Raw genomic sequence first — 23,955 nt, forward strand, 5'->3', positions numbered from 1 at the left:
TTGTGTTTCAGAAACACAATTTTGATTTAATACTTTGATTCGAACGATAAGAATTGTCGTAAGCCAGGAAACTGCTTGTAAAACTCTACAAAATGTATCAGAGGAACTACGGGTTTCACAATCAAACCCTTAATAAATATTACATGCATGAGCGTCGAGGACTGATCAGAAGAACCTCTGCGCCCGCAACCGCTCCTGCACCTCCCGCAGTGCGTCGTCGTCCTCGCGCTGGTAGCGCTTGGCCTTCTCGGCCCGGATGTCCGCGTCGCGCAAGTGGGCCTCCTTCTGCGTAATCTGCACCTCCTGTGAGCGCCCTGTGGTGGGCTCCACGCAGGTCACCGTCAGCAGGCCGTCCACGTTGATCTCGAAGGTGAGGTTCACTCCTGCCTGGCCTTCCGGTTTGACGGGCACAGCAACTGTGACCTCCTTGTTCAGACTGTGATTGTCCTTGAACAGCGGGCGTTCACCTTGGAACACCTGTGCAAGAAAGGCACGATTAGGATCGTTACCAAACTGATGAATTCTGTCCAAAGATACTGACTGCTTAGCTTGTGATCATTTACACCAACTGTCTGCAAACTGATAACGCTTGAAAACAGAGGGTAATAACACACTTAACTTCTATCAATAAAAGGAATAAAACGACGCCCTTAAAGGGCGTGAGAGACAGTCAATGCCTCAGGGTCCCCCAGAGTTGTATAGTGAAAATTGTCTATATAATGGCGAAATTATCTGTATTATGGTGGTGCTCTTTAAGTGTTTACTTTTAAAATTTAAAACATTCAAAATTTTTTTAACAGTGATATAAGATACCTTCGAGAATTCAATGTACTTTATAGATATTTAGACGAATTTCATTTGTATCAGGGACAAAATCTTCACCACAATATATTGGTGCTAATTTACACCGTAGGGCGTAATTTTAATGCCTTTGAGTCACCACACGGTAAAAACGGTTCCTGGTTTTCCCAGGAACTCCCTGGAAATCGCCTATGTCTCTGCCATAGGCTTCCTGGGAAAACCCGGTACCGTTTTTACCGTGCAGTGCACGATATCAAGACTCACGACCCACCTCACTGGTAATTGTCGACTGATTGTCTTCAACAGTGACGTAATACCTCGTATTCTTGCAAGGCAAGGGGCTATTCTTGGGGATGATGACGCTGAACCTTCCTCCAATTTCGTCAGTGCCCAGCGACAGGGGAGTCACGTCCTTGAGCTTGACAAGCTTGTTGGCCTGCGTGTCGCCGGTGAGGACCGCGGCCCGCACCGCCGCGCCGCTCGCCACCGCCTCGTCCGGGTTGACGGAGTGGCGCAGCTCCTTGCCGCCGAAGAAGGCTGCCAGCAAGGCGCGCACCTTGGGGATGCGCGTCGAGCCGCCCACCAGCACCACCTCGTCGATGTCGGCGCGGGGAACCTGAAGAAAAGACTCAGTCAAAATCAGGGCGCGCTTACTCCAAAATTTTCATTTTTGAAATTTTGTTTCGGAAACGGCTTTACTGAGATTCCAAACGATATGAGTATAGCACGTATGGTGCAATGCAGCTGAGATATCGCACCATACGTGCAATGCGTCCCGAAAATGTCCTATGCTAACGCGTAGGAATTGGGAGGCATTGCACTTCATGTGCAATGCTTTTGCATTGCACCAATTGACAACATTGAGAATCCAAACGCTATGAGTACATAGCGTTTGGATTCTCAATGTTGAGACAGTCTGCCGGACTATCATGTATCATGTACGGAACATGGATGTTCTCCGTACATCTACAATAGAGTGCGCGAACCCACCTCTGAGTCGGCCAGCACCTCAGTGGCCACTTCGATCGTCTTCCGGAACAGGTCGGCGCAGAGGTCTTCGAAGCGCGCCCGGCTGATCTTGGTGGCGTACCCGCGCTGGTGGCGCGCCAGGAACACCGAGAGCGGCGCCTCGTGGACACTCGACAGCTTCCGCTTGGCCAGCTCGCACGCCCTGCGCACCTCCTGCAGGCTTTGCTGGTCCTTCAAGGCCCACAGGTCGATGCCGTGCTGGGTGCGGATCTCCTGCAAGCACAGCTTAAAGGGGGTGAGGCCAGATTATGGCATGTGCCGAGGGGAGAACAACTACACACTAAATTCTTATGGACTTTTTAAATGCATAATGACGCATAATTTATGCATAGTTATGCATGCGCAGAAACGTCCATAAGGTATGAATAAAATTATGCATCATTGTGTACATTTTATGCACCTTCCTGCATAAAATGTACACAGTGATGCATAATTTTATACATAACATATGGACGTATCTGTGCATGCATAACTATGCATAAAAAAGTCCATAAGAATTTAGTGTGTACACTGTCGCCCGCCCCACTTTTTAGGGTGCCAAATGTCGCCCAGTTCCTGGGCACCTTTGTCGCCTAGTCTTGGGGTGGACAAACCATTAACGAACCTGCCTTCAACCATGGCTCAGCAGCGACCAAGGTGCCAAAGGTGCCCAGGAACTAGACACCTGAGTAAGCTCCATCATGGGAGAGGGCCGGTTACTGTATGATTAATTGTCCACCCCGAGACTAGGCGACAAAGGTGCCCAGGAACTGGGCGACATTTGGCACCCTAAAAAGTGGGGCGGGCGCCCAGTTTCTGGGCTAGACACCCTGCATTTAGAGTGTACCCACATTCATTGTACAAAATTTGAACACATTCCCACAATCTCAAGGGGAAAACGCCTGCACGTAGGCAACAAGTGTGACAAATACAGCAGAAATCTTACACATTATTCCAACACATTCCCTCATTCATTGACACTAGATCTTGGGTCACCCCTCGGCATGTGCGAATAGCTGAGTGCGCGATTGCACTCCCAATATCCTACTGAGCTTTTTCTTCGTAATACTAACAAAAAGCTTAGTTTTATGACTGCGCAGCAAGGGTAGAACTCTTCACCTTAGGTAACCATCTTCGCTGCGCAGTCATAATACTAAGCTTTTTAACATTTATAACATGTAGTGCGTGGGCTCCTTACCACACGAACTTCCTTTCCAGATCGAAAGACTGTCTTCAGCAGTCCCGTCAGGAATCACCGACAAATTACAGGTCTCGTGACTTAGCTGTTCTCATTTCTAGATATTCCAATAGAAGCAACCGCCCCGAGGGGTCGTCAGCTTGCATATTACTTCGTACACAGGCTGTATATTACTTTTATATTACTCTTATATTACCGCTAAAAATTCATAAATATTACCGAATAGACTACTTAGCCTAGGTAGTATGAAAAATCAGCCAAAAACGGTAATATAGGACGTATATTACCATATATTACTGTATTACTTCGTACACGCTCGATAGGAGTTGACGACCCCTCGCACCGCCCAGTTCCAAAGACGAAGTTTATGATTAGGATAGACCTATCCGATAGGATCCGGTCTCCAGACTGCAGTCAAACTCAGGTATTGCAGTACAACATGACCTACACTGCAAAACCAAACGTTGTCCAGACCGCACCACTGGTGTGGTCAGATGGGTGCCATTTTGACATCAGTTGGTGGTCTAGACCACGTTTGGCCAAGTTTGGTGCGGTCTAGACCACACCAACTGGTGTGATCAAAATGGCATCCATTTGACCACACCAGTTGGTGCGGTCTAGACCACGTTTGGGTTTTCAGTGTACCTCGACGCAGTGGTTCAGCAGCCGCGTGTCGAAGTCCTGGCCGCCGAGGTGCGTGTCCCCGCCCGACGCCACGACTCTGAACTCGCTGTCCTGGATGACCATGACCGACACGTCGAACGTGCCGCCGCCCAGGTCGTAGATGAACACCGTCTTCTTGGTGGACGATTCGTTGTCCAGGCCGTACGCGATGGCGGCCGCCGTGGGCTCGTTGATCATGCCCACCACCTCCAGGCCCGCGATGGCGCCTGCACGACGAAAGAAGTCAATAGAACGTGACTCGTATCGTGCCTTCATTTTCTTTGTGGTTTTAAAGCAAATGCTTCGTAGGCTTATAAGAGTGCACAGTAAATATGTTTTGAGTCTGCCGTAAACTTAACCAGCAAGAAGGTACTGAGGTGAATAGAATTTTCCGTAGATCGCGCAGTTCTTATCCCATGATGCTCGCCGGGACCTACCAAGATACATTGTGCGCTTGTTTACAGCCAAAATCAAACTCAACCTTGGCTACCTCCTTCCCCAATCTCGGTGTCATGAATGACTTGAGAAATGACGCAACTGTGTCAGAATCAACTTCAGGCCCAATTCCTTGCCGAAAACTTTTTGATCAGTCTTACACAAATTGAGTCCGGAACTCCTGTGAGAAGGGTTCTTGGCCATATTCGTTTGAGTGTGTTGTCGGCCGGGAGTCCATTTCGACCCCCCCCCCCCTCTTTTCCCCATATGCCCAAAATGACCAAGAAACGACCTCGCAAACTGCACACTCGGCTGGAATTGGCAACGCCTGCTCACCGGCTGCCTTGGTGGCCTGGCGCTGGCGCTCGTTGAAGTAGGCCGGCACGGTGATGACTGCCTTCGTCACCGTCTGGCCCAGGGCGTCCTCGGCCGTCTTCTTGAGGTCCTTCAGCACCATGGCCGAGATCTGCAACAGACCATCACTGTGGATCAGCCGAGGACAGGAACCAAACCAAAGGAAGAAGGAGGGTGGCTGATGGTTAATTCCCAGGTGCAAAACTGCTTATGCAATCAATAGATGAGCTCGTGATAAATCGTGCAAAACAATATACGAGATGTCATCGAGAAAGAGAGAGGGCAACACGGCAACAGCAATGCCCTGGGATTATTAAGCGGCTTCTGAGAAATAGTCCCTTAAGTATTTCACAGTGAATCGATCATTCGCTGAGCACAGATAAATTCCGACAAAGAGCGTTCCTTGAAGCCACAAAGAAACCAGGCTTCGCTGCATACGAAAGAATTCGCTAGGAGTGTAGCCTACGAAGAATTTCTTCGCAGCCTGTGAAGGATTTTTCCTTTCTATTAGGAACAAAACCAATTTTCGTCATATCCGTAGTAGGATGCGAAGCCTCCGTTTTCTTTGAAATACGAAAAGCGTTCTTTGCATAGTTTTAAGAGTGTGTCATTCAACAAAAATCAAGAATAGAGTGTCCATTTTCTTCGACGATTTACGTAGCATTAAGAGTCAAGTACACTGCGAGAAAAATTGTGAAAAGTACAAGGAGAACTCAGAAAGAAAAGTACAACGAGGATCGTGGAAAGCACGACGAGAATTTTAGAAAGTACAACGAGGCCTGGACTGCACTTGTCAAGCTGGTTCCATTGAACAACAAACAGTTGTTGCGCTTCGGAAGTAAATTTTTTGTTTCGTAAAAAAATTGCTAGGAATTTTTTAGGTTTGTTGGGTTTTTTCTAGCAGTGTAATGTGACGCTTTTAAAAGAAGCGTTTGGCTCGATTGAACTGAACTTTTGTTCACAGGACCGCATTGGTGAAAGAAAGGCATAAAAATTACGCTCTTATGGGCATAGATACACTTTTTATGCTCTTTTATACTCTTTTAAGGGCATAAATACTCTTCTTATGCCCTTGGGAAGGGCGCAAGCACCAGTGCACAGCACTTCGCAACTTACAAACACATGATTCACTGTCAGAAAAAAGTACGGAAAAAGTACGGAACATGTCTGGTCAATAATTTGCCTGGACCGTCCGTACTTGCCAACTACGGAACGTTCCGTACCTTTTTTCCGTACCCATTTACATGGGTTCCTATGGAGCAAGTACGGAACGTTCCGTACTTTTCTCCGTACTTCCGTACTATATTTTTCTGTATCATTTCCGTACAAAAGTACGGAATTTTTTACAGTGTTCGCAAAACAAGCGGTTTGGAAAACGATCGCGCTTCTCGCGTTTCCGAAAAGGTCAGATTCTTCGCAAGAACTGAAGAACAAACCTCACCTCTTCCGGCGCGAAGATCTCGCTCTTCCCGTCCATGTTGACCGAGATGATCGGGGCCCCGTTCTCCTCCACCAAGTCGAAGGGCCACAGCTTCCGGTCGGCCTGCACATTGTCGTCCTTCCAGGGACGGCCGATGAGCCGCTTGGCGTCTGACAAGGCAACACATCGGAAGGCACACTCTAAATGTCTCACAAAGAAATTTTACATTGTGCGAAGGAAATGGCGCAAGCATAACACGACGGTAGTTTTTCTTCGAATCATGAAGGCTTTTCTTTGAACACGCTACAATGCAAATTGGATGGAAAGACTTCGCGCCCAAATATGGCATTAAAGTCTCGCCTGGTCCGGCCTGAAAGTCTCGCCAAAATTTCGTTAGACAAAAAAGTCTCACCACAAATCGGTCAGACACAAAAGTCTCACCACGAAATGGCGAGACTTTTGTATCTGACCGCTTTGTGGCAAGACTTTTTGGTCTGACCAAATTTTTCGAGACATTTAGATCTGACCAAAACTTGGCGAGACTTTTAAGTCTCGCCTCTGGAGTGGCGAGAAGTCTGACCTATGGATTTCTAGTGTAATTGTTCACGTACAACTTTTAACGTGGCGATGGAAGGTTTCAAATCTGTGTGACATTCATAGTCATTGCATAAAATTGTACTTCTTTTTTCATTGATTTGTATATTTGTTCACATTACATACATATTAGCACCAATCGGATTTAAATTTGAGGGACAGTTTGGTTGCTCGACCGCGAAAGCACAATGCAATTTAGTCCCAAAGATTGGAAGAAAAAGAGAGAATAAGGAGGGTGCGTACCGTAGACCTGGCTCGAGGCCGGCAGGTCCTTGGCGGCCTCCCCGACGAAGGACTCGCCGCCCATGAAGCCCACCACGCTGGGGGTGGTGCGGCTGCCGCTGTCGTTGGCCAGCACCTCCACCTTGCCCTTGCGGCACACCGCCACCACGGAGAACGTGGTCCCCAGGTCGATGCCCACTGGAGGCCCGGCGGGCAGCGGCTGCGAAGTCACTCCTGCACCAACAGACAACGAAGCGTAAGCTACACTGAGAATGAACGAGTCATGATCATGACTAAAATTTTGGGTGAGGAATTCTTTATTGCCCAAATTTGGGTGAGGAATGTTTTCCTCGCCCAAATTTTGGCGAGGAAGGTTTCCTCACCCAAATTTGGGTCTTAATACCATGCGGAGCCATAGGTAGCTGATACTCCCTTCCTCGCCCAATTTTGGGCGAGGAAGCTTTCCTCGCCCAAATTTGGGCGAGGAAGCTTTCCTCGCCCAAATTTGGGAGATAAAGTATACCTCGCCCAAAATTGGGTATTGATCAAGACTGTTTCTTTCTCAGTGTACACAGTAAACTTCTTACGGATACATCCTATCTGTATTACGGACATTTTTGTGCAATTGCAATTACGGATAGATTTTGCTTGTAATACGGATGATTTTATCCGTAATACAAAGGTTTTCGTGTCCGTAACATACAGACGAAAATATCCGTATGGTACGGACGTAAAACTCTTTGTAATACGGATGATTTCATCCGTATTACAAGCAAAATCTATCCGTAATTGCAATTGCACAAAAATGTCCGTAATACAGATAGGATGTATCCGTAAGAAGTTTAGTGTGTAGGCACGAAACTAACTGTGCATGCGTTTCAAAATGCACGAATTTGTGCGCAACTCCGCACGAAAACATTCGTTTTGTCTCATGAAATTCGTGCATTTTGAGACGCATGCACGCACAGTTTCGTGTATGGCTTGTGCGCAAAATAACTACATGGTAATTTAGTGTGTTCAAAATACAAAACGAAAAGCTATTGTTCAAAACGAAATTGAAAAATCCTAAAGGGTGCGTTTTAAAACCCCATTAATCAAAAAAGATATTCTTACTTTGCTTTAGCCACCAGGAACTCATTAGAAATAGAAATATTGGAGGTTTCTAGTTTGGCGGGTATAGGAGGCAGTTGTTTTCCTATCAAGTTCTCCCAAAGCAATTAAGATATTTTTTTTACAACTATAAAGTTAACTCCAGTTCAAGCGTGAAGATGTGCAGAGCTGTTCTGCACGCGATGTGCACTTCATTACATAAGCATCGTTTCACAAACAGCAAGAACTGCACTCCTAAGATCCTACTGAACCTTTTCATCGTATACCTTCAACCTCGAACTGAGTTTTTAGTTAATAATTTAATAACGTATTGACGTTTGAGCGCATCAATAGGCCTAAGCGTATTAACATTGCACTTGGCCAAGTATGTGTTTGTGTGTACTTGCAAGCATGCATTTGTAAGTGTGTACTAAGTAGACAGTTTGTAGTGTAGTGCCTCTTGTTATTCGTGTTACTATCGTGAGAGAATCACTCACCTTTACCCGCCATTTTCGATCCAGGACCAGAGAGTGCGGGAGGCCAGTCAACTCAGTCACGCTAATTGGATCGACTCCGACAGATGCCACGCGGAGGCTGCGCTGGTTCGCTGAGCGAGCTCCGGACAACCTGGTAATCCTAACAAGATTTTCCGTTTCATCAAATGCAAGAATCAAGGCATCTGTTTCGTAATTATGAAGAAAATGAAAGCATCGTAGAATGTGCTTCGTATTGCAGAGGATTCTGCCTAATAATTAAAAAGCGTTTCACTCTAAGAAATTCTTGTAAAATGATGAGAAAAATTTTGATGAACACTTTGTAAAACGCAAAACACGACAATTGTTGTAAATTTATGAAAAAAATCTGGATGAACTATTTGTAAAACGCAAAACACAACAATCGTTGTAATTTTATGAAAAAAAATGTGGATGAACTATTTGTAAAGCGCAAAACACAACGATTGTTGTAAATTTATGAACAAAATCTGGATGAACTATTTGTAAAACGCAAATCACAACAATCGTTGTAATTTTATGAAAAAAATTCTGGATGAACTATTTGTAAAACGCAAAACACAACGATTGTTGTAAATTTATGAACAAAATCTGGAGGAACTATGTCACTGATACTTTGACAGAGTGACGAAAGTCCAAAATTTTGATAAAATGAGATTTTTGGCTGCGTTCTAGAACTTTTGATTTTCTGTCGACTGGTGAAAAGCATATGTCGATATCTCTAATAGATTCAGCGTAGGAAAATACTTCAAAATGACGAAAGTCCAACTGTACTTTGACAAAATGACGAAAGTCCAACCGTACGTTGACAAAATGACGAAAGTCCAGCCGTTCTTTGACAAAACGACGAAAGTCCAACCGTACTTTGACAATATGACGAAAGTCCCAACTGCAAAAACCGGTCGTAGTTAACTATTGCTTTCCAATTAAGATAATTATTCATGAGTTCAGTGACGGCATGAACATAAAACATGCCAGAGTTGAAAAGTTTCATTTAATTTGTGTTAGCAGGAAAGGTGGACTTTCGCCATATTGTCAAATTACGTATGGACTTTCGTCGTTTTATCAAAGTACGGTTGGACTTTCGTCGTTTTGTCAAAGTACGGTTGGACTTTCGTCGTTTTGACCTCATGTTCGTACGCTGAGAAATGGCGAATGTCCACTATCTCGGGAACTAAGCTGCCGATTGCAATGGCTCTTGAACCTAAAGAACACTCATGCCTTCAGGATTCTATGGTGTTAAACCCAACCATCAAATCCCAAAACTCTATTTTGCAGCTCAAATTTTAGACTTGTTTTGACTCTCCTGAAAAATATGAGATTGTGGACTTTCGTCACTTTGTCAAAGTACCAGTGATGTGTGAAACGCAAAACACAACGATTGTTGTAAATTTATGAACAAAATCTGGATGAACTATTTGTAAAACGCAAAACACAACGATTGTTGTAAATTTATGAACAAAATCTGGATGAGGTATTACACGGGATGTTCATTCAAGATATATTTTTGGATGAACTTTATTGTAAGGCTCCAAGTACATCACTGGTTGTAAATTCAGGATACAGTTTTGGATAAACTTTATCGTAAATCTCCAACTACAATACTTTGTGTTAATTTACTTCAAAAAATTGGATTAAATTTATCGTTGTTACATTTTATGACCCTTGTTGTAAATTTATGAAAAGAAATTGGATGAACTAAGTTGCTAACGTTTACTTGTTTAAAGAACAGTAAAGTCATTAGGTAGCTGGCTCCCCAGCTAGCGTGTGTCTTGGTAGCTCAGTGGTAGAGACCGTGCACCGAAAGAGTAAAGTTGTGGGTTCAAATCTGTCAGGGAAATCGAAGTATAACCATTGCAGAAGAAGGTGAAGGGAAGTGTCATATTTTTACAACCAAAAAATCTTATTGATTTTACACATTTTGTCGTAAAATTAAAAAACGATACTTTTCTTCAAATAATGACTCTTGTCATATTCTACTGAGGCCAGAAAAAAAAAAGAAACTTCCCCGATTTTACCAGTTTAGTTGTAATATAATGACTTTTTTCTTCAAATGATGATTACTTTTGTATTCTGCAAAGGACTTCATGGATCCAGAAAACTGTCTTCCTTATGTCGTTAAATTACAAAACTTCTTGTAAAAATACGACGTGGTTGTAATTTGAAAATACAAAGGGTTTGTGATAGAAAATTTGCAGAGGTTTTGTTGTCATTTTACAAAAAAAATTTTGAGAGTGTTCTTTGAATATTTTAAAATGACCGCGGTAGATGTTAATGTACAATTTTGAACGCGGTGTTGCACGATTTTAAACCTGTGTAATGTTTTGAATAAATTTGAGCTTGTGATCAAATGTGCACTCTCAGCATCTCTATTAGGGTGGATCATAAATTCTGACCCCCTAATTTTATTGGCGAAATGGAGTCTTGGGGATAGTAGAAGACCGTTAACGAGTTGGTTTCGATCGGGAAAAAATTTGAACATATTAGTGGGGGGGCCCAAAGTTGGGTCTGAAGCTCCAAAATAGAGGTTTTTGGGTGATTTCTCGGGAACTAAATGAGATATCAAAACGGCTGGGGTCTCAAAAGTTGCGGAATTTTATTCTCTTTCGATTGACACTACTGTCAGCTTCGTAAGACAACTCTTTGATGGAGCAACATTGCGATTTATCGGCCCAAAAATGTTCAAAAGTCCCGAAAATGTCATATAACTTTTTTCCCGTTGCTGGTAACTGACTTCCGGATATACCATTCGATTCCTTGTAAAAAAAATAATCAAAAAAGGTCAATACATTTTGTAAGCTCCGACTTGTAATTAAAAATTTCTGGGTCATTTAATGTAGAAAAATACAAAAATTTGAATTGTTTTGAAGCTATGCACAAGATATAAGCATGCCAGAGTAACGGCTGGGGTCTCAAAAGATGCGGAATTTTATAAGCTTTCGTTTGAGCCCAGAACGAGCCCTGTAGGACAACTCCTTCTATAGGAAACATGTGAAAAACTGCATGAAAAAGAACTTGAAAAAGAGCACTGCTCCCAGCAAACTCATCGGGGACTGAAATTTCGACGCTTTTTCTGGCAGTTTTTCACATGTTTCCTATAGAAGGAGTTGTCCTACAGGGCTCGTTCTGGGCTCAAACGAAAGCTTATAAAATTCCGCATCTTTTGAGACCCCAGCCGTTACTCTGGCATGCTTATATCTTGTGCATAGCTTCAAAACAATTCAAATTTTTGTATTTTTCTACATTAAATGACCCAGAAATTTTTAATTACAAGTCGGAGCTTACAAAATGTATTGACCTTTTTTGATTATTTTTTTACAAGAAATCGAACGGTATATCCGGAAGTCGGTTACCAGCAACGGGAAAAAAGTTATATGACATTTTCGGGACTTTTGAACATTTTTGGGCCGATAAATCGCAATGTTGCTCCATCAAAGAGTTGTCTTACGAAGCTGACAGTAGTGTCAATCGAAAGAGAATAAAATTCCGCAACTTTTGAGACCCCAGCCGTTTTGATATCTCATTTAGTTCCTAAGAAATCACCCAAAAACCTCTATTTTGGAGCTTCAGACCCAACTTTGGGCCCCCCCACTAATATGTTCAAATTTTTTCCCGATCGAAACCAACTCGTTAACGGTCTTCTACTATCCCCAAGACTCCATTTCGCCAATAAAATTGGGGGGTCAGAATTTATGATCCACCCTAATCTCTATGGTTTTTTTTTCCAATATGTCTATAGTAAAAAGAAATTTACTGTAGTCACAGTGAAATTTACGATTAGCCGTAGTAAAAATATACAGCAAACTAACTGAAAACCTTTTATTCACTTTATCTTCTGTAAAGCACAGTAAAAACCCACAGAGAAAAATAACTGTGTGAATGCAGTAAACATTTTTCATGAATATAGTATTTTTTACTGTAGATTATGGGAAAAGTAATGTGGTACTTATAGTGAAATTATACTGCGTGTACCACGGTAAAAGATTAATGAGTGAATTTAAGTGGCCCAAAGGGGCATTTATTTGCAGAAATTGATTTGTATTGACAAGGCGAACAAAAAATGTCAAGGCATGACATAGGTTTGGATGGGAAATAAAGAAGTTATTGAACCCATTTTAGCACTATCGAAGTTCCCAAACAATTCCAAAATATTTTTCTGTAGACTTACAGACTAACTTTTTTGTGCATCACAAAGAATTTTCACTGTTGTTGTAGAATAGTTTTACTGTATGCACAGACAATATATTCTGTTGTCATTGACATTTTTTCTCGTATCTGTCCACTGATGATATTAAATTACTATTGCTGTAGTAAATATTTGTCTGTAATACTGTATTTTCCTTCATGAAATTATCTGCAGCTCACAGAGATTTTTTTCAGCAAAATACCGTGATTTTTTACTATATTATAGTTACGCTCTAAAATCACTAAGCCACAGAAAAAATTTTTCATAATATAGAATAAAAAGTCTATAGAAGATTGAGAGTGTGTGTAAATTTACGCATCTATCCGCACAATATGCAAATTCCACGTATGCTCAAAATCGTGCAAGTTACACGTACAAAATTCTACATTAACATTTAATGTGGCGTCGTTTTCTTCTGGTTTCAAAGCGATGCTTCATATTGACTTTATAGACAGCAGCGTCGTCAGAGCAGGACGGGTAGTTGGTTGTATGTTACGGACCTATTAAATAATGTGTGTATAAATAAATTTGACCTTCACCCTCAGTCATATTAGCCAGGATCTTCATGAGTTTTTCGGATTTTCTTTGAAACGGGTCTGGAGCTGTGCACTGTGGTGGTGCCAACTATGAGCGGCCTGTACCGTACTCAGAGAAGGGAAAATATTGAGACATATTTCGGGTCTCTAAGGTAACAAAACCGTCGTTCCTTTATTCATACGCGAACCCTCGAGCCAAACGTGCATAAAATAGAGATATCTACTCCCTGCTCCGCTAGACGACTCTCGGCGTGACAAGATCCAGTTCAGCCCTACCTTCAAGGTTATCAAGTAAGATACTGCTCTCTGGCTCGAATACTTGGAAGGATCCAGCGATCCAGCACATAACGCTACTTACATGGGAAAAGGGTATCTGTCCTGCGTAACACGGCGGTACATGCACGGTAAAAACGAAACCTGGTTTTCCCAGGAGGCCAATGGTGAAGGCATAGGCACTGCAGGAAACAACCACAACAAAAGGACACAAATTTCTGGCAAATTTTTTATCAGGAATTTAATGTACTTTTCAAATACAACAACTGTTGTACAAAGTACAATGGGACCGGCATGACGAGTGCTGTGCAGTCCAGGGCTCAGGGCTCGTTGTGGTTTGTACAATTCTCGTTGTACTTTCTACAATCCCTGATGTGCTTTTATTGTACACACACTAAACTTCTTACGGATACATCCTATCTGTATTACGGACATTTTTGTGCTATCGCAATTACGGATAGATTTTGCTTGTAATACGGATGAAATCATCCGTATTACAAAGAGTTTAACGTCCGTATAGTACAGATATTTTCGTCTGTATGTTACGGACACGAAAACCTTTGTATTACGGATAAAATCATCCGTACAACCAAAATCCATCCGTAATTACGCTTGCACAAAACCGTCCGTATTGCGGATACATGGTGTCCGTAAGGAGTCTTGAGTGCAGTTTTTGTTGTACTTTTGTTGTACTGTCCAGTGGGCGATTTCCACGGAGTTCCTGGGATAACCAGGAACCGTTTTTACCGTGGGGACGGGGTCCGAACCAGAGTAACGTTAAGGGGGGAGACTCGTCTTTAACACAAAAATTTTAACAAATTTCAGGCTTAAATAAAAAATGTTTCCAATAGATTTGAAGGTTAGTGGGGTTTTCCAATAAAAAGCTGGTTCTTTAATCTTGATTTTGAAAAAAAAAGTTTGTCTCTAGGCCCTATGACCTAGAATCTGTGATCTTTCTACTAAACCGCTAAAATTGCGCCAAAAATTCACTGCGCGCATGATTTTTAGAGAATGCGGCATCATATCATAAATGATCCACGAAGCGGAAGAAGGGGTTAAGTCGAGTTGATTCAGTGACCTCTTATCAGCCTATCAAGTAAACATGAGCGAAAATTTGGTCCAAAAATAAGTGTGGTGAGACACATCCCATCCTCTTGCATCTATTTTTAGATGACATTCCCCACCTGTTCTTCCACCTGCAAGGTTTAGGCCTTGCAAAAGTGCACGGACTCAACTCGACTTACCCCCTTCTTCCGCTTCCTGGATCAAATGTCTTTGTTGCTCCCTCAAGAAGACTCCTGGCACTCTAGATTGAACTAGAATGATTGAAATACCTGGTTCCTAAGTGCCTGAAATTTACATTTTTAAGTGTATAAAAAAAAGCCTTTAAATTTAGACATTTCGATCATTTTTATTGGGCACTTCTACTGGTCCGATTGAAGATATCCTAGTTCAGAGTGACGGCCTTATAGAGGCAAAACATAGGAAAAATGATTGAGTCGAAACAATCAACGGTCTGGCTCAAATCGTGCGCGCAGGACCCAAAATATTGCAATTGAGTAAAATGGCTTCAAAGTTCGAACGGTCTAACCTATCCTGTGGAAAAATAATTACAAAATGTCACCCTATGGCCAAACGGTTTTGAAATTCAAAATCAGCCAGCCACCAATTTCAAGGGTTTGACACAAAGAATTCAAAAAAATCAAAAACGCAAATCTGATTTTTTGACGTAGAATGACGAGTCTCCCCCCTTAAACGACATTCACTTGGTCATATAACTCGGCCGCGACACAGCTGCGATTCAGCTAAACGTGAAGTCCGTTACGAAAGTTCCGAAAGTCATTCGCTGCACCAAAGCAGTAGGAATAACGCCTGGAGCCGCAGTCGCAAACACTATTCCCCGTCCCGCGGTGCACAGTAAACTTCTTACGGATACATCCTATCTGTATTACGGACATTTTTGTGCAATTGCAATTACGGATAGATTTTGCTTGTAATACGGATGATTTTATCCGTAATACAAAGGTTTTCGTGTCCGTAACATACAGACGAAAATATCCGTATGGTACGGACGTAAAACTCTTTGTAATACGGATGATTTCATCCGTATTACAAGCAAAATCTATCCGTAATTGCAATTGCACAAAAATGTCCGTAATACAGATAGGATGTATCCGTAAGAAGTTTAGTGTGTGGAGTCACCGTCTACAGAGTGCCTTCAGGCCCGCCGAAGCTACTTACGTTACGCCGGGAGCGGCGATCGCGAACCTTATCTTTTCGTTTTATTTCTCTGAGACAGCCGATCCTCCGTCGGAAGGCACAGGCCTGGCCGGCTGCGTGCGAACTAGCCTGTCGCAGTGGCCGTGTACCGCCCGGCCGCCGCCCGGCCTGTATTCCCCTTGCGTATATACGTCACCAGACGACGTCTCGCCTAGCCGGCCAGCGAGCGGGAAGCACTGTGACTGGACGTGCAGTGAGTCGTCTGCTGCTGTCACAGCGTGAGGGCGTGTGCCGCGTGGTCTTACAGTGCCTCGCATAGAGCGACGACGGCTGCCTCGTGGTGTCAACGTCAACGACTACGCTGGGAGCGTGGAGCAGTCGAAGCCGCCAAGGAGCAGCCAGGCCGTCCAGCTGCGTTCTCGTTCCGTTTGCCGGCCTGACGGAGAAGGAGAGTGCCTGCGAATTTCCTGCCAGTCGATTCGGTGAGTGCGCGGAAGAAAAAACTGGAGGCAACCACTCGACTGGTCTCTTTGTTCACTCAGGATCGAAAATAGTCTAGGGTTTAGGTAAGGAGCGAAGAAGAGGGACTCCACCGGAAACGATAGTCGACACGAGCGGACGCGTTTCTTGGCTTCATCCTCCAATCCAAGGTGCGATCGCAGAAGGAAATCGCCTTCGGTGACTCATGGATGTCGGAAGATTTTACCCAGTTTGAGGCCGAAACTTAGCTACTTTGCTTTGTTTGGGGAAAGACTTTTCGGATTTTAAGGGATTGCAGGTGAAGAGGACACAGGATTTCTCGAGTGGTCGCCACCTCACTAACGTTTCCCTCACTCCGAATTTCGCTGTGCACATAGTGATAGTCTTTTATTGTCTGGGATTCTGTATGATTTTGCCCCACCTTTTGCCAACTTTCACGCTTTTCTGGTTCTCCTCCTAGCGTACACCGATTGTTAGTGGGGGACCCCTTGTTCCAATCTGTGCTACTTCTCATAATTTAGGCCTGAATCTGCGTTTTCCATGTTTTTCTAAGAATGTAACGTCATATGAATGAATGAATCGTTGAAAACGAATGAATACGAATCAACGTGATAAGTTTGTGATGCCCTTTGAACTAGCGTTACGCTCATTTCGTATCATTGTCACCAGTGAGACGCATTCAAACAAACGTGGCAGCCAAACGATGTCTCGAAACAAACGCGTCAAATGATTTCCTGCTATGGCGCTTCCATAGGGTATTTTCGTAGATCCTGAACCGGAAGCACACAGACGCCATGTGGCGGAAGTAGATCAAAACTAGACATGGGAAAGAGACGATAGTCAAACGTATCGGCCACACTTGAACATTAACAGTCGTTTGATACTTACTTGCAGTGCATATGTGTTTCGCGAGCAACATTTGTACAGCTCGGCTATAGTTTCAGATCCGAAGAGAGGTTAGTTTCCGGCCAACATGGCGTCTACTTGCTTCCGGTTTAGGAACCCTATGCACTGTCATTCATTTTGCGGTACCTGTTCTGCAAGGTTTTGTATGTATTAAAACCATGTTTGCGCTCCTAAAATTTATTCGAGTTAATTGGATTCTGGAGTGCAATATTTCAGTTATGCTTAACTACCGCTTAATTTTTTTGGCAACGAAAGAGTCGTTTGTAGTTGTTTTACAGCAACTTTTTAAATTTTTGATTGCATTTTGTGTGAGAAGTATTGCAGGATTGTAATATTTTTGGCTGAGCCAAACTTTATCTTTATCTTTATCTTATACGTTAACTGGGCGAAGCCCTGCATTCAGCCCACAGCCCAGAGCCCAGTGGAGATGCCGGGACTTGGCGGGACCCAGCCGGTTGTCAAGTTTACTTTCGATCTTTAGGCGTGTTAAAACCACGAAAGTAGCATAAAATGTATATGCATGGAAAGGGGAAAGTTCAAAGATTACATTGACGCCAATTTGGACGAAAATAAACTCTTAATGTGAAAATGAGAAGACGACGGGCGTGAAATGGCGAAGGCGAGAGAAGGCGAAAACGATCGTCGGGCCGTCGTTTACTCGCATCTTTGAGCATGTTAGAACGCCGAAAGTGGCACAAATTGTATATTTATGGAAAGAGGAAGGTTCAAAGATTACATTGACGCTAATTTCTGTGAAATTGAACTCTTTATGTGAAAATGAGAAGACGACGGAGGTGAAATGGCGAAGGCGAGAGAAGGCGAAAACGATCGTCGGGCCGTCGTTTACTCGCATCTTTGAGCATGTTAGAACGCCGAAAGTGGCACAAATTGTATATTTATGGAAAGAGGAAGGTTCAAAGATTACATTGACGCTAATTTCTGTGAAATTGAACTCTTTATGTGAAAATGAGAAGACGACGGGCGTGAAATGGCGAAGGCGAGAGAAGGCGAAAACGATCGTCGGGCCGTCGTTTACTCGCATCTTTGAGCATGTTAGAACGCCGAAAGTGGCACAAATTGTATATTTATGGAAAGAGGAAGGTTCAAAGATTACGTTGACGCTAATTTCCGTGAAATTGAACTCTTTATGTGAAAATGAGAAGACGACGGGCGCGAAATGGTGAAGGCGAGAGCGCACTAGCTGAACTGTCAATAGCATGATCCTGCCAATAGTGAAGCGCAGAGTCGTTCGAGCAGAAAGCAGAATTCGAATAACATTCTTTCAGATAACTTGACACTTTAAATGTACTAATGATTGTTCGTTCACCATAATCGTAACGTGGAATCGAAGGAAATGAGTACATGAAACCTGCATTCTATTGACACATCTCACCGTTCATAATCTTAATGATGGAATAATATTTTTCCAAATTTGATTGGTTATACATTCAAAGTAGTTTCTGTAAAACGATTGAAATTTATTATCATGCGTTTTATCAAACATCTAACACTGGCACATGTATCACAGTGCCTTGTGTTTTTCTTGTAGACTAATATTCACTTCACAAAAGTTTATGATGCGAAGCGATAGATCAAACGAAATTAAAGACCTTATTCTCTGCGGTCATCCAAAATATAAAAGAGACAAGGAGAATCTTCAGGGGAATATATGGCCCTTGCCACTTTCTCTTGTTGGTGGATGTAAATTGTGAGCGCTTAAAGGCGTTCTGTGGGCAAAGGCGTTCTGTTGGGGTAGGCGTTCTGCCTGCCTAGGGGGATGTTATGTGTTAGGTGGCCTTTGCCACTTGTTCTTAAAATTACACATAAACTGTTGGTGCGCAGTTGTGTGGGTTGCACAAAGGCAACTAGAAAAAGAACAAACAGCTACAATCTTTCTGATAGAGAACTTGATACCTTTAAATGCAACCAATGACATTCCTTAGCTTTTATTTGTAATGTGAAACTGATGAAAACATAATCATGACATCTGTAGTTATTGACTTATATGCAATCAAAGAAGTTCTGTTAAGGTTATTGTAAAGTGAAAAAAGTAACTATTTAATTTTTATTTTGTGTCAAATGTCTTAATTTATGGATAAAAGTTCCTTTCTATTGCATAAACTCATGCACTAAGAGCAGGGCCCCACTTCATTTTAGTTTCGAGTTATGGATGTTTACGGTAACTTTCAGTCGTTTCTCTCAAATTCTCCTCACGACAAAGGATTAGCTACCCAGTCCCCAGATTCTAGCAATTGTATTCTTCTTTGCCTAGGAAAAAGATAGCGTTGCCCTTTTTTCAATATGTCACTTAGTTTTCTTCAAAATTCCAAGACCTAAATAAGACAAAATCTCTCAAATTTGAAGAAAGATAAAAATGGGCCTGGTGAAATAGCTTTTACAGCCTCTTCCAGACTGATATTTTCAAATTTGCCCACGCTATCTTTTTCCAGTGCAATAATAGATATACTTGTCCGAATCTGAAGACTGGGTAGCAAATCATTTGTCATGAGGAGAATTTGGGAGAAACGACTAAAAGTTAACGTAAACATCCATAACTCAGAAACTAATAGGAGTTGGGGCTCCCAACTTCAGAAGTAAATTCACCTAGTAGTGGTTGAGTTTTGACCTCAAAATGAACTTTCTGTGACAAATACTTTTAGGACATTCTAGTTTCACTTGACAGTATCCTTAATCTAGAGATGTTAGGTGGCCTTTGCAGTAGAGGGTCATAAAATAAATAAATGTACAGAGCTAAAATCCTAGCGGCACGGGGTATCGCCGCACGCTTCACGAGGCATGATGGGTTGCCTACCCACTGGGCTGATTCCTGTTCCAGCCGAGCCCACCTAGCGTCAAAGACATCAATGATCGTCACAGACCCACTTTCCGGAACACAATAGATTTTTTCAACCTGGATACGGTGCGACGTCATAGTAAAATGACAGCACTGTTAAAAATCCAGAAAACATCCTTAATAAATTAAACAAATGCTTAAAAATTGTCACTTACGACATAGAGGAAAATTTGAAAAATAAATTACAAATATGTGAACGTAGGAGCCCTTAGGCTCAGCCTGAAGCGGTAGCTTTTCCTAGTTATTGCAAACCTTCTGTAAAATTGCACCGACTGCGCAGGTAGTTGGTGATGGCGACCGCCGACCCCGCCCCCGCTGTGGGCATCGACCTGGGCACCACGTACAGTGTGGTGGGCGTGTACCGCAAGCGCAAGGTGGAGATCATCCAGAACGACGCCGGCAAGAGGACCACCCCCAGCTACGTGGCCTTCACCGACACCGAGGAGTACGTCGGCGAGGCGGCCAAGGAGCTGGCCAACAAGAACACCCTGTTCGGTAAGTCGGCTGGCTCTGGAAAACCCGACAGGAATAGAAGTATCAAAGAGGAAATCACTGTGAATTTCGGTGTACAAATCCAATGAGTTTCAGTCGAATTTCGATGCATTTCAGTCGAATTACGATGAACTTTAATGAATTTCAGTCAAATTACGATGAATTTTAATGAATTTTACATGTTTGATGAATTTTGGTGCACAAATTTGGCTAGAGTTATCCCCCCCCCTCTTGGGAAGTATTGTGGTGTCAAAGATGGTACAGACTGAGGGGTGACCCACTTCATATTTTTGTGTAAAATGATAGTGTGAATGTGCAAGATTTCTGGCGTTTTTGCCAGACATGTTGCCTTCTTACAGGCGTTTTTGCCACCTGAATGTGGAATGTGGTCGAATTTTGTGCAACGAATGTGGGAAGCTGTTCCCCCCTCCGTACAAACTATTTGCCGTAACTCACACACTAAAATTCTGGTGGTCCTTTGAAAAAAAAAGTTACCAAGATTTAGTGTGCAGCCATGATGGCGTTTTTGTGAAATGGGCTCTGATTGGAAGCGGGGTTCTTGGTCACGGATCTCTGTACACCGGAAATAATGGATGAGCCGAACCGTTTTTGTCTGGAAAGTGCGTCTTTTTTTTAAACTGTGGGCAGCCTAAGAAACGTGCGGCACATTTCGAAAACGAGGGAACCGTGGGCTCGGGCTGCTTCGGTTCCGTTTTTCCCTACGTTTATGTGCGACAGAAAATTTCTTTTCCGCATCTATGCTTACGCTCCCCGCCTCAACGCGCCTCATTCTTTCCGAAAGTATTTTCCGTGACCTCCCTCCCCATCTTCTCATCGAACAATGAACCAGCTGAAACTAGCATTTCAATCTGCTCAGATCAGTGTATGTTATTCTTAATAACGTTCAAGTGATACGAAAAGTCTCGTGTTCTTTTAATATACTGCAGTCTCTTCTCTTACATACTCAGTGCGTAAATAGCACTATCAAAATTTAGAGCCGTCATGTTTAGAAAACATTTAGCGTGCGTCTATCTTCCTCGCGGAAGAAGTGTTTCCTTTGACTTTAACCAAGGCAAGGCAGGCATATGTCAGAGCACTTTCCAGAAAACGAACCGTGTCCGCTTACAATTTTATTAATTAGTGCCTGCTTGTGGGTGTGAACGCACTTTACACATATTCTTCCTCGTATTGAGGTTTTGTATTTGGCTTATGAAAGATTTTGTGCAGCAATAGCGTCAAGAAGATTTTATTACTTACTACAAACAATTTTGTCTATTTTATACGAGGTGCAAACAACTTCGTCAAAATTTGTACACCGTTATTTCAAATTCACGTTATTTCATTGTTTTTTCAAGGGTATTTCGCGTTATGTCACGTTATTTCGCGTTACTTCTCCGTTATTACAACGTTATTTCAAGGAAAATCATCAAAATTATAGTTGCTTGCCCTCGATTTTATTGAATAAAAATTTGCCTTTTGTCCGGCACAGATTCGAAGCGCCTGCTCGGCCGGCGGTTCGATGACCCCGAGGTCCAGAAGGACTTGGAAGGCTGGCCGTTCACGGTGGTCAACGACGGCGGCACTCCCAAGTACGAGATTGTGAAGGACGGCCTGCCGCAGATGGTGACGGCCGAAGAGGTAAGTGAAGCACACTGAAAACCTACACTCTAAATGTCTCACGGTCCAAGGCTGCACCACCATATTATGGTGAATATTTTTTACGTTAAATGCAAACGAAATTCGTTAAGTCATGTTGTAAAGTCAGCTGCACCATCATATTCTTCACTAGGCGACTTTTGGACACAAGAAAATCACTGTGAATTTCGGTGTACAAATCCAACGAATTTCAGTCGAAATTCGATGAATTTCAGTCAGATTTCGATGAATTTCAATCGAATTTCGATAAATTTTTATGAATTTCAGTGAATTCTACAAGTTTGATGAATTTCGGTGTACAAATTTGGCTGGAGTCATTTCCCCTTACTTTTGGAGTGTTTGTGAGTACACTTTACACTGTTAAATGCTCTACATTGAGCATTGTGTCACGTTCGTTTCAACGTGAATAAGCTAATTTATGGCTCATTCACGTTCAAACTAACGTGACACAATGCTCAAAGGAATGTGACTTTTGTCACATTCATTTCAACGTGATGTCACGTTCCTGAGACGAGATCTAATATGTGTCACCAGGCGGGAACAAAATTGTATCATCGTTGGATGTGCTTAAAATTACATAACTCGTGGGACAAAAGATTTTTCATGACATTTAGTGTGTTTGTTTAGTCTTCTGAGGACTTATTAGAGGCAGCGAAGGTACGATACTGAAGGAAGAACGTGAAAAAACCTGCTTGCTTGTGTCCCTCTTTGTTCAAATTTTCGCGGAGTTAAGGTTCACACTAAAAAGATTTCTAATCAATTCCGTACAGTTCACACTAAATGTCGTGGGCTATTTTTTGTCCCACGAGTTCAGCAATTTTAGGCACACCCGATGGGGACGGGGGTACAATTTTGCTCCCAGTTGGCGACCCATTTTGTTCAACGCCTAGAGCACATTGTACTTTCGTTCGACAATTTGCCCCGCCTGCCGTACGCTGAATTGTACACTATCGGATATGTTTTAAATTACATCATCCGTGGCACTAAAGAAGTCCCATGTTTGTGTGTTGATTTCCTCTTTTATTGACCATATCCCTGCGCTTTACAGGTGTCGGCCAAAGTTTTGGAGGGCATGAAAGTGACGGCGGAAGACAGCCTGGAAACCACCATCACGAAAGCGGTTGTCACAGTTCCGGCCTACTTCAACGACTCGCAGAAACAAGCCACCATTGCTGCAGGTACCTTTACACACTAAATGTCATCGGACTGTTATTTGATGCAATTTCAAGCACATTCGGCGGTGATACAATTTTGTGTCCGCCGGGCGGGACAAATGTCATGGGACTTTTTTTGTCCGACGATTTACGATTTATGCAATTTTAAGCACATCCAACGTTGATACAATTTTGTTCCCGTCTGGCGACACATTTTGTCCGACGCCTGCTGCAAATTTTACTTTTACGAGACAATTTGCCCCGCCTGGCGTACACAAAATTGGATATTCTGAGATTTGCATTTTTCATGGGACAAAATAAGTCCCGTGACATTTAGTGTGAACACATTAAAATACGGTAGTTCTTTAAAGTTTAGTGCGTGGGCATGGATGTTTGCACTATAGCGCCTGCGAAGTGCGTGATAGGCCAGCCCGCGAGACACGTTTGTTGGGCGCGTTGCCTACCCTCGTCTTCGCAGGCGCTTGAGTGCGTTCCTTCCTCACCGCTCTGGCAGAACGGAACCGTTCTTCGACGCCTTTCCTCAAGCGTGTTGGTTTTTACGCTCGACTTCAAGCGTAGTTCTTCTTTTCGCTCATCACCGTGAAACCAAACGTGGACACACTCTAAATATTGTACAGTGAAGATTACCCATATTATGGTGAAAATGTCCATATTATGGTGGTGTAGCTGACTTCGTAACATTCTATTGAGAATTCACTGTATCATTGCGACGCGAATGGAAAAAACACAATCCAAATTCCACTGAGCCGTTCGCCCGCGCCCCTGCTGCCCTGCAGCTGTTTAGTAGATATTTTGACGTATTTCGTTGGTATTATGGATTAAATCTCCACCACAATATGTTGGTGCAGCCTTTCAACGTAAGACATTTACAGTGCAACTCC

General features: G+C 43.0%; 2 protein-coding genes across 11 annotated transcripts in view; one reads left to right on the forward strand and one right to left on the reverse strand.

Annotated features, from left to right (window-relative positions):
• On the reverse strand, positions 1-15,948 carry LOC117641869 (heat shock 70 kDa protein II-like). 8 transcript variants are annotated; one of them, XM_034379611.1, is made up of 9 exons: positions 15,817-15,948; positions 8,282-8,420; positions 6,717-6,929; positions 5,901-6,049; positions 4,442-4,571; positions 3,653-3,897; positions 1,792-2,055; positions 1,073-1,417; positions 1-477 (listed from the first exon to the last, which is right to left on the reverse strand). In XM_034379611.1, the coding sequence occupies exons 2-9, from the start codon at positions 8,292-8,294 to the stop codon at positions 166-168; spliced, it is 1,671 nt and encodes a 556-aa protein (XP_034235502.1). In that variant the 5' UTR covers positions 8,295-8,420; positions 15,817-15,948; the 3' UTR covers positions 1-165. The 8 variants fall into 8 exon arrangements, with proteins under 8 accessions (XP_034235502.1, XP_034235504.1, XP_034235500.1 ...); XM_034379613.1 differs by having other exon boundaries at positions 8,282-8,411; positions 15,817-15,937; XM_034379609.1 differs by lacking the exon at positions 15,817-15,948 and adding an exon at positions 15,560-15,690.
• Positions 15,860-23,955, forward strand: part of LOC117641870 (heat shock cognate 71 kDa protein-like) — a 12,351-nt gene continuing 4,255 nt past the window's right edge. Inside the window, exons 1-4 of one of the 3 annotated variants that reach the window (XM_034379616.1) lie at positions 15,860-15,993; positions 20,032-20,246; positions 21,733-21,881; positions 22,948-23,077. In XM_034379616.1, the coding sequence (XP_034235507.1) occupies positions 20,042-20,246; positions 21,733-21,881; positions 22,948-23,077 (484 nt within the window). In that variant the 5' untranslated portion in view covers positions 15,860-15,993; positions 20,032-20,041. Of the gene's footprint in view, positions 15,994-16,040; positions 16,162-20,031; positions 20,247-21,732; positions 21,882-22,947; positions 23,078-23,955 lie in introns of those variants that run through there. The other 2 variants (XM_034379618.1, XM_034379617.1) reach the window with 2 other exon arrangements.

The sequence above is a fragment of the Thrips palmi genome, unplaced genomic scaffold (assembly GCF_012932325.1).
Source record: "Thrips palmi isolate BJ-2018 unplaced genomic scaffold, TpBJ-2018v1 HiC_scaffold_15, whole genome shotgun sequence".
Taxonomy (NCBI): Eukaryota; Metazoa; Arthropoda; class Insecta; order Thysanoptera; family Thripidae; genus Thrips; species Thrips palmi.

Excerpts from the sequence above, each read along its gene's own strand:
- LOC117641869 (XM_034379611.1), bottom strand. Across the intron at positions 3,898-4,441 it reads CCAGGCCACCAAGGCAGCCG|GCGCCATCGCGGGCCTGGAG; the intron begins GTGAGCAGGCGT and ends TTCGTCGTGCAG. Across the intron at positions 1,418-1,791 it reads AGGTGCTGGCCGACTCAGAG|GTTCCCCGCGCCGACATCGA; the intron begins GTGGGTTCGCGC and ends TCTTTTCTTCAG.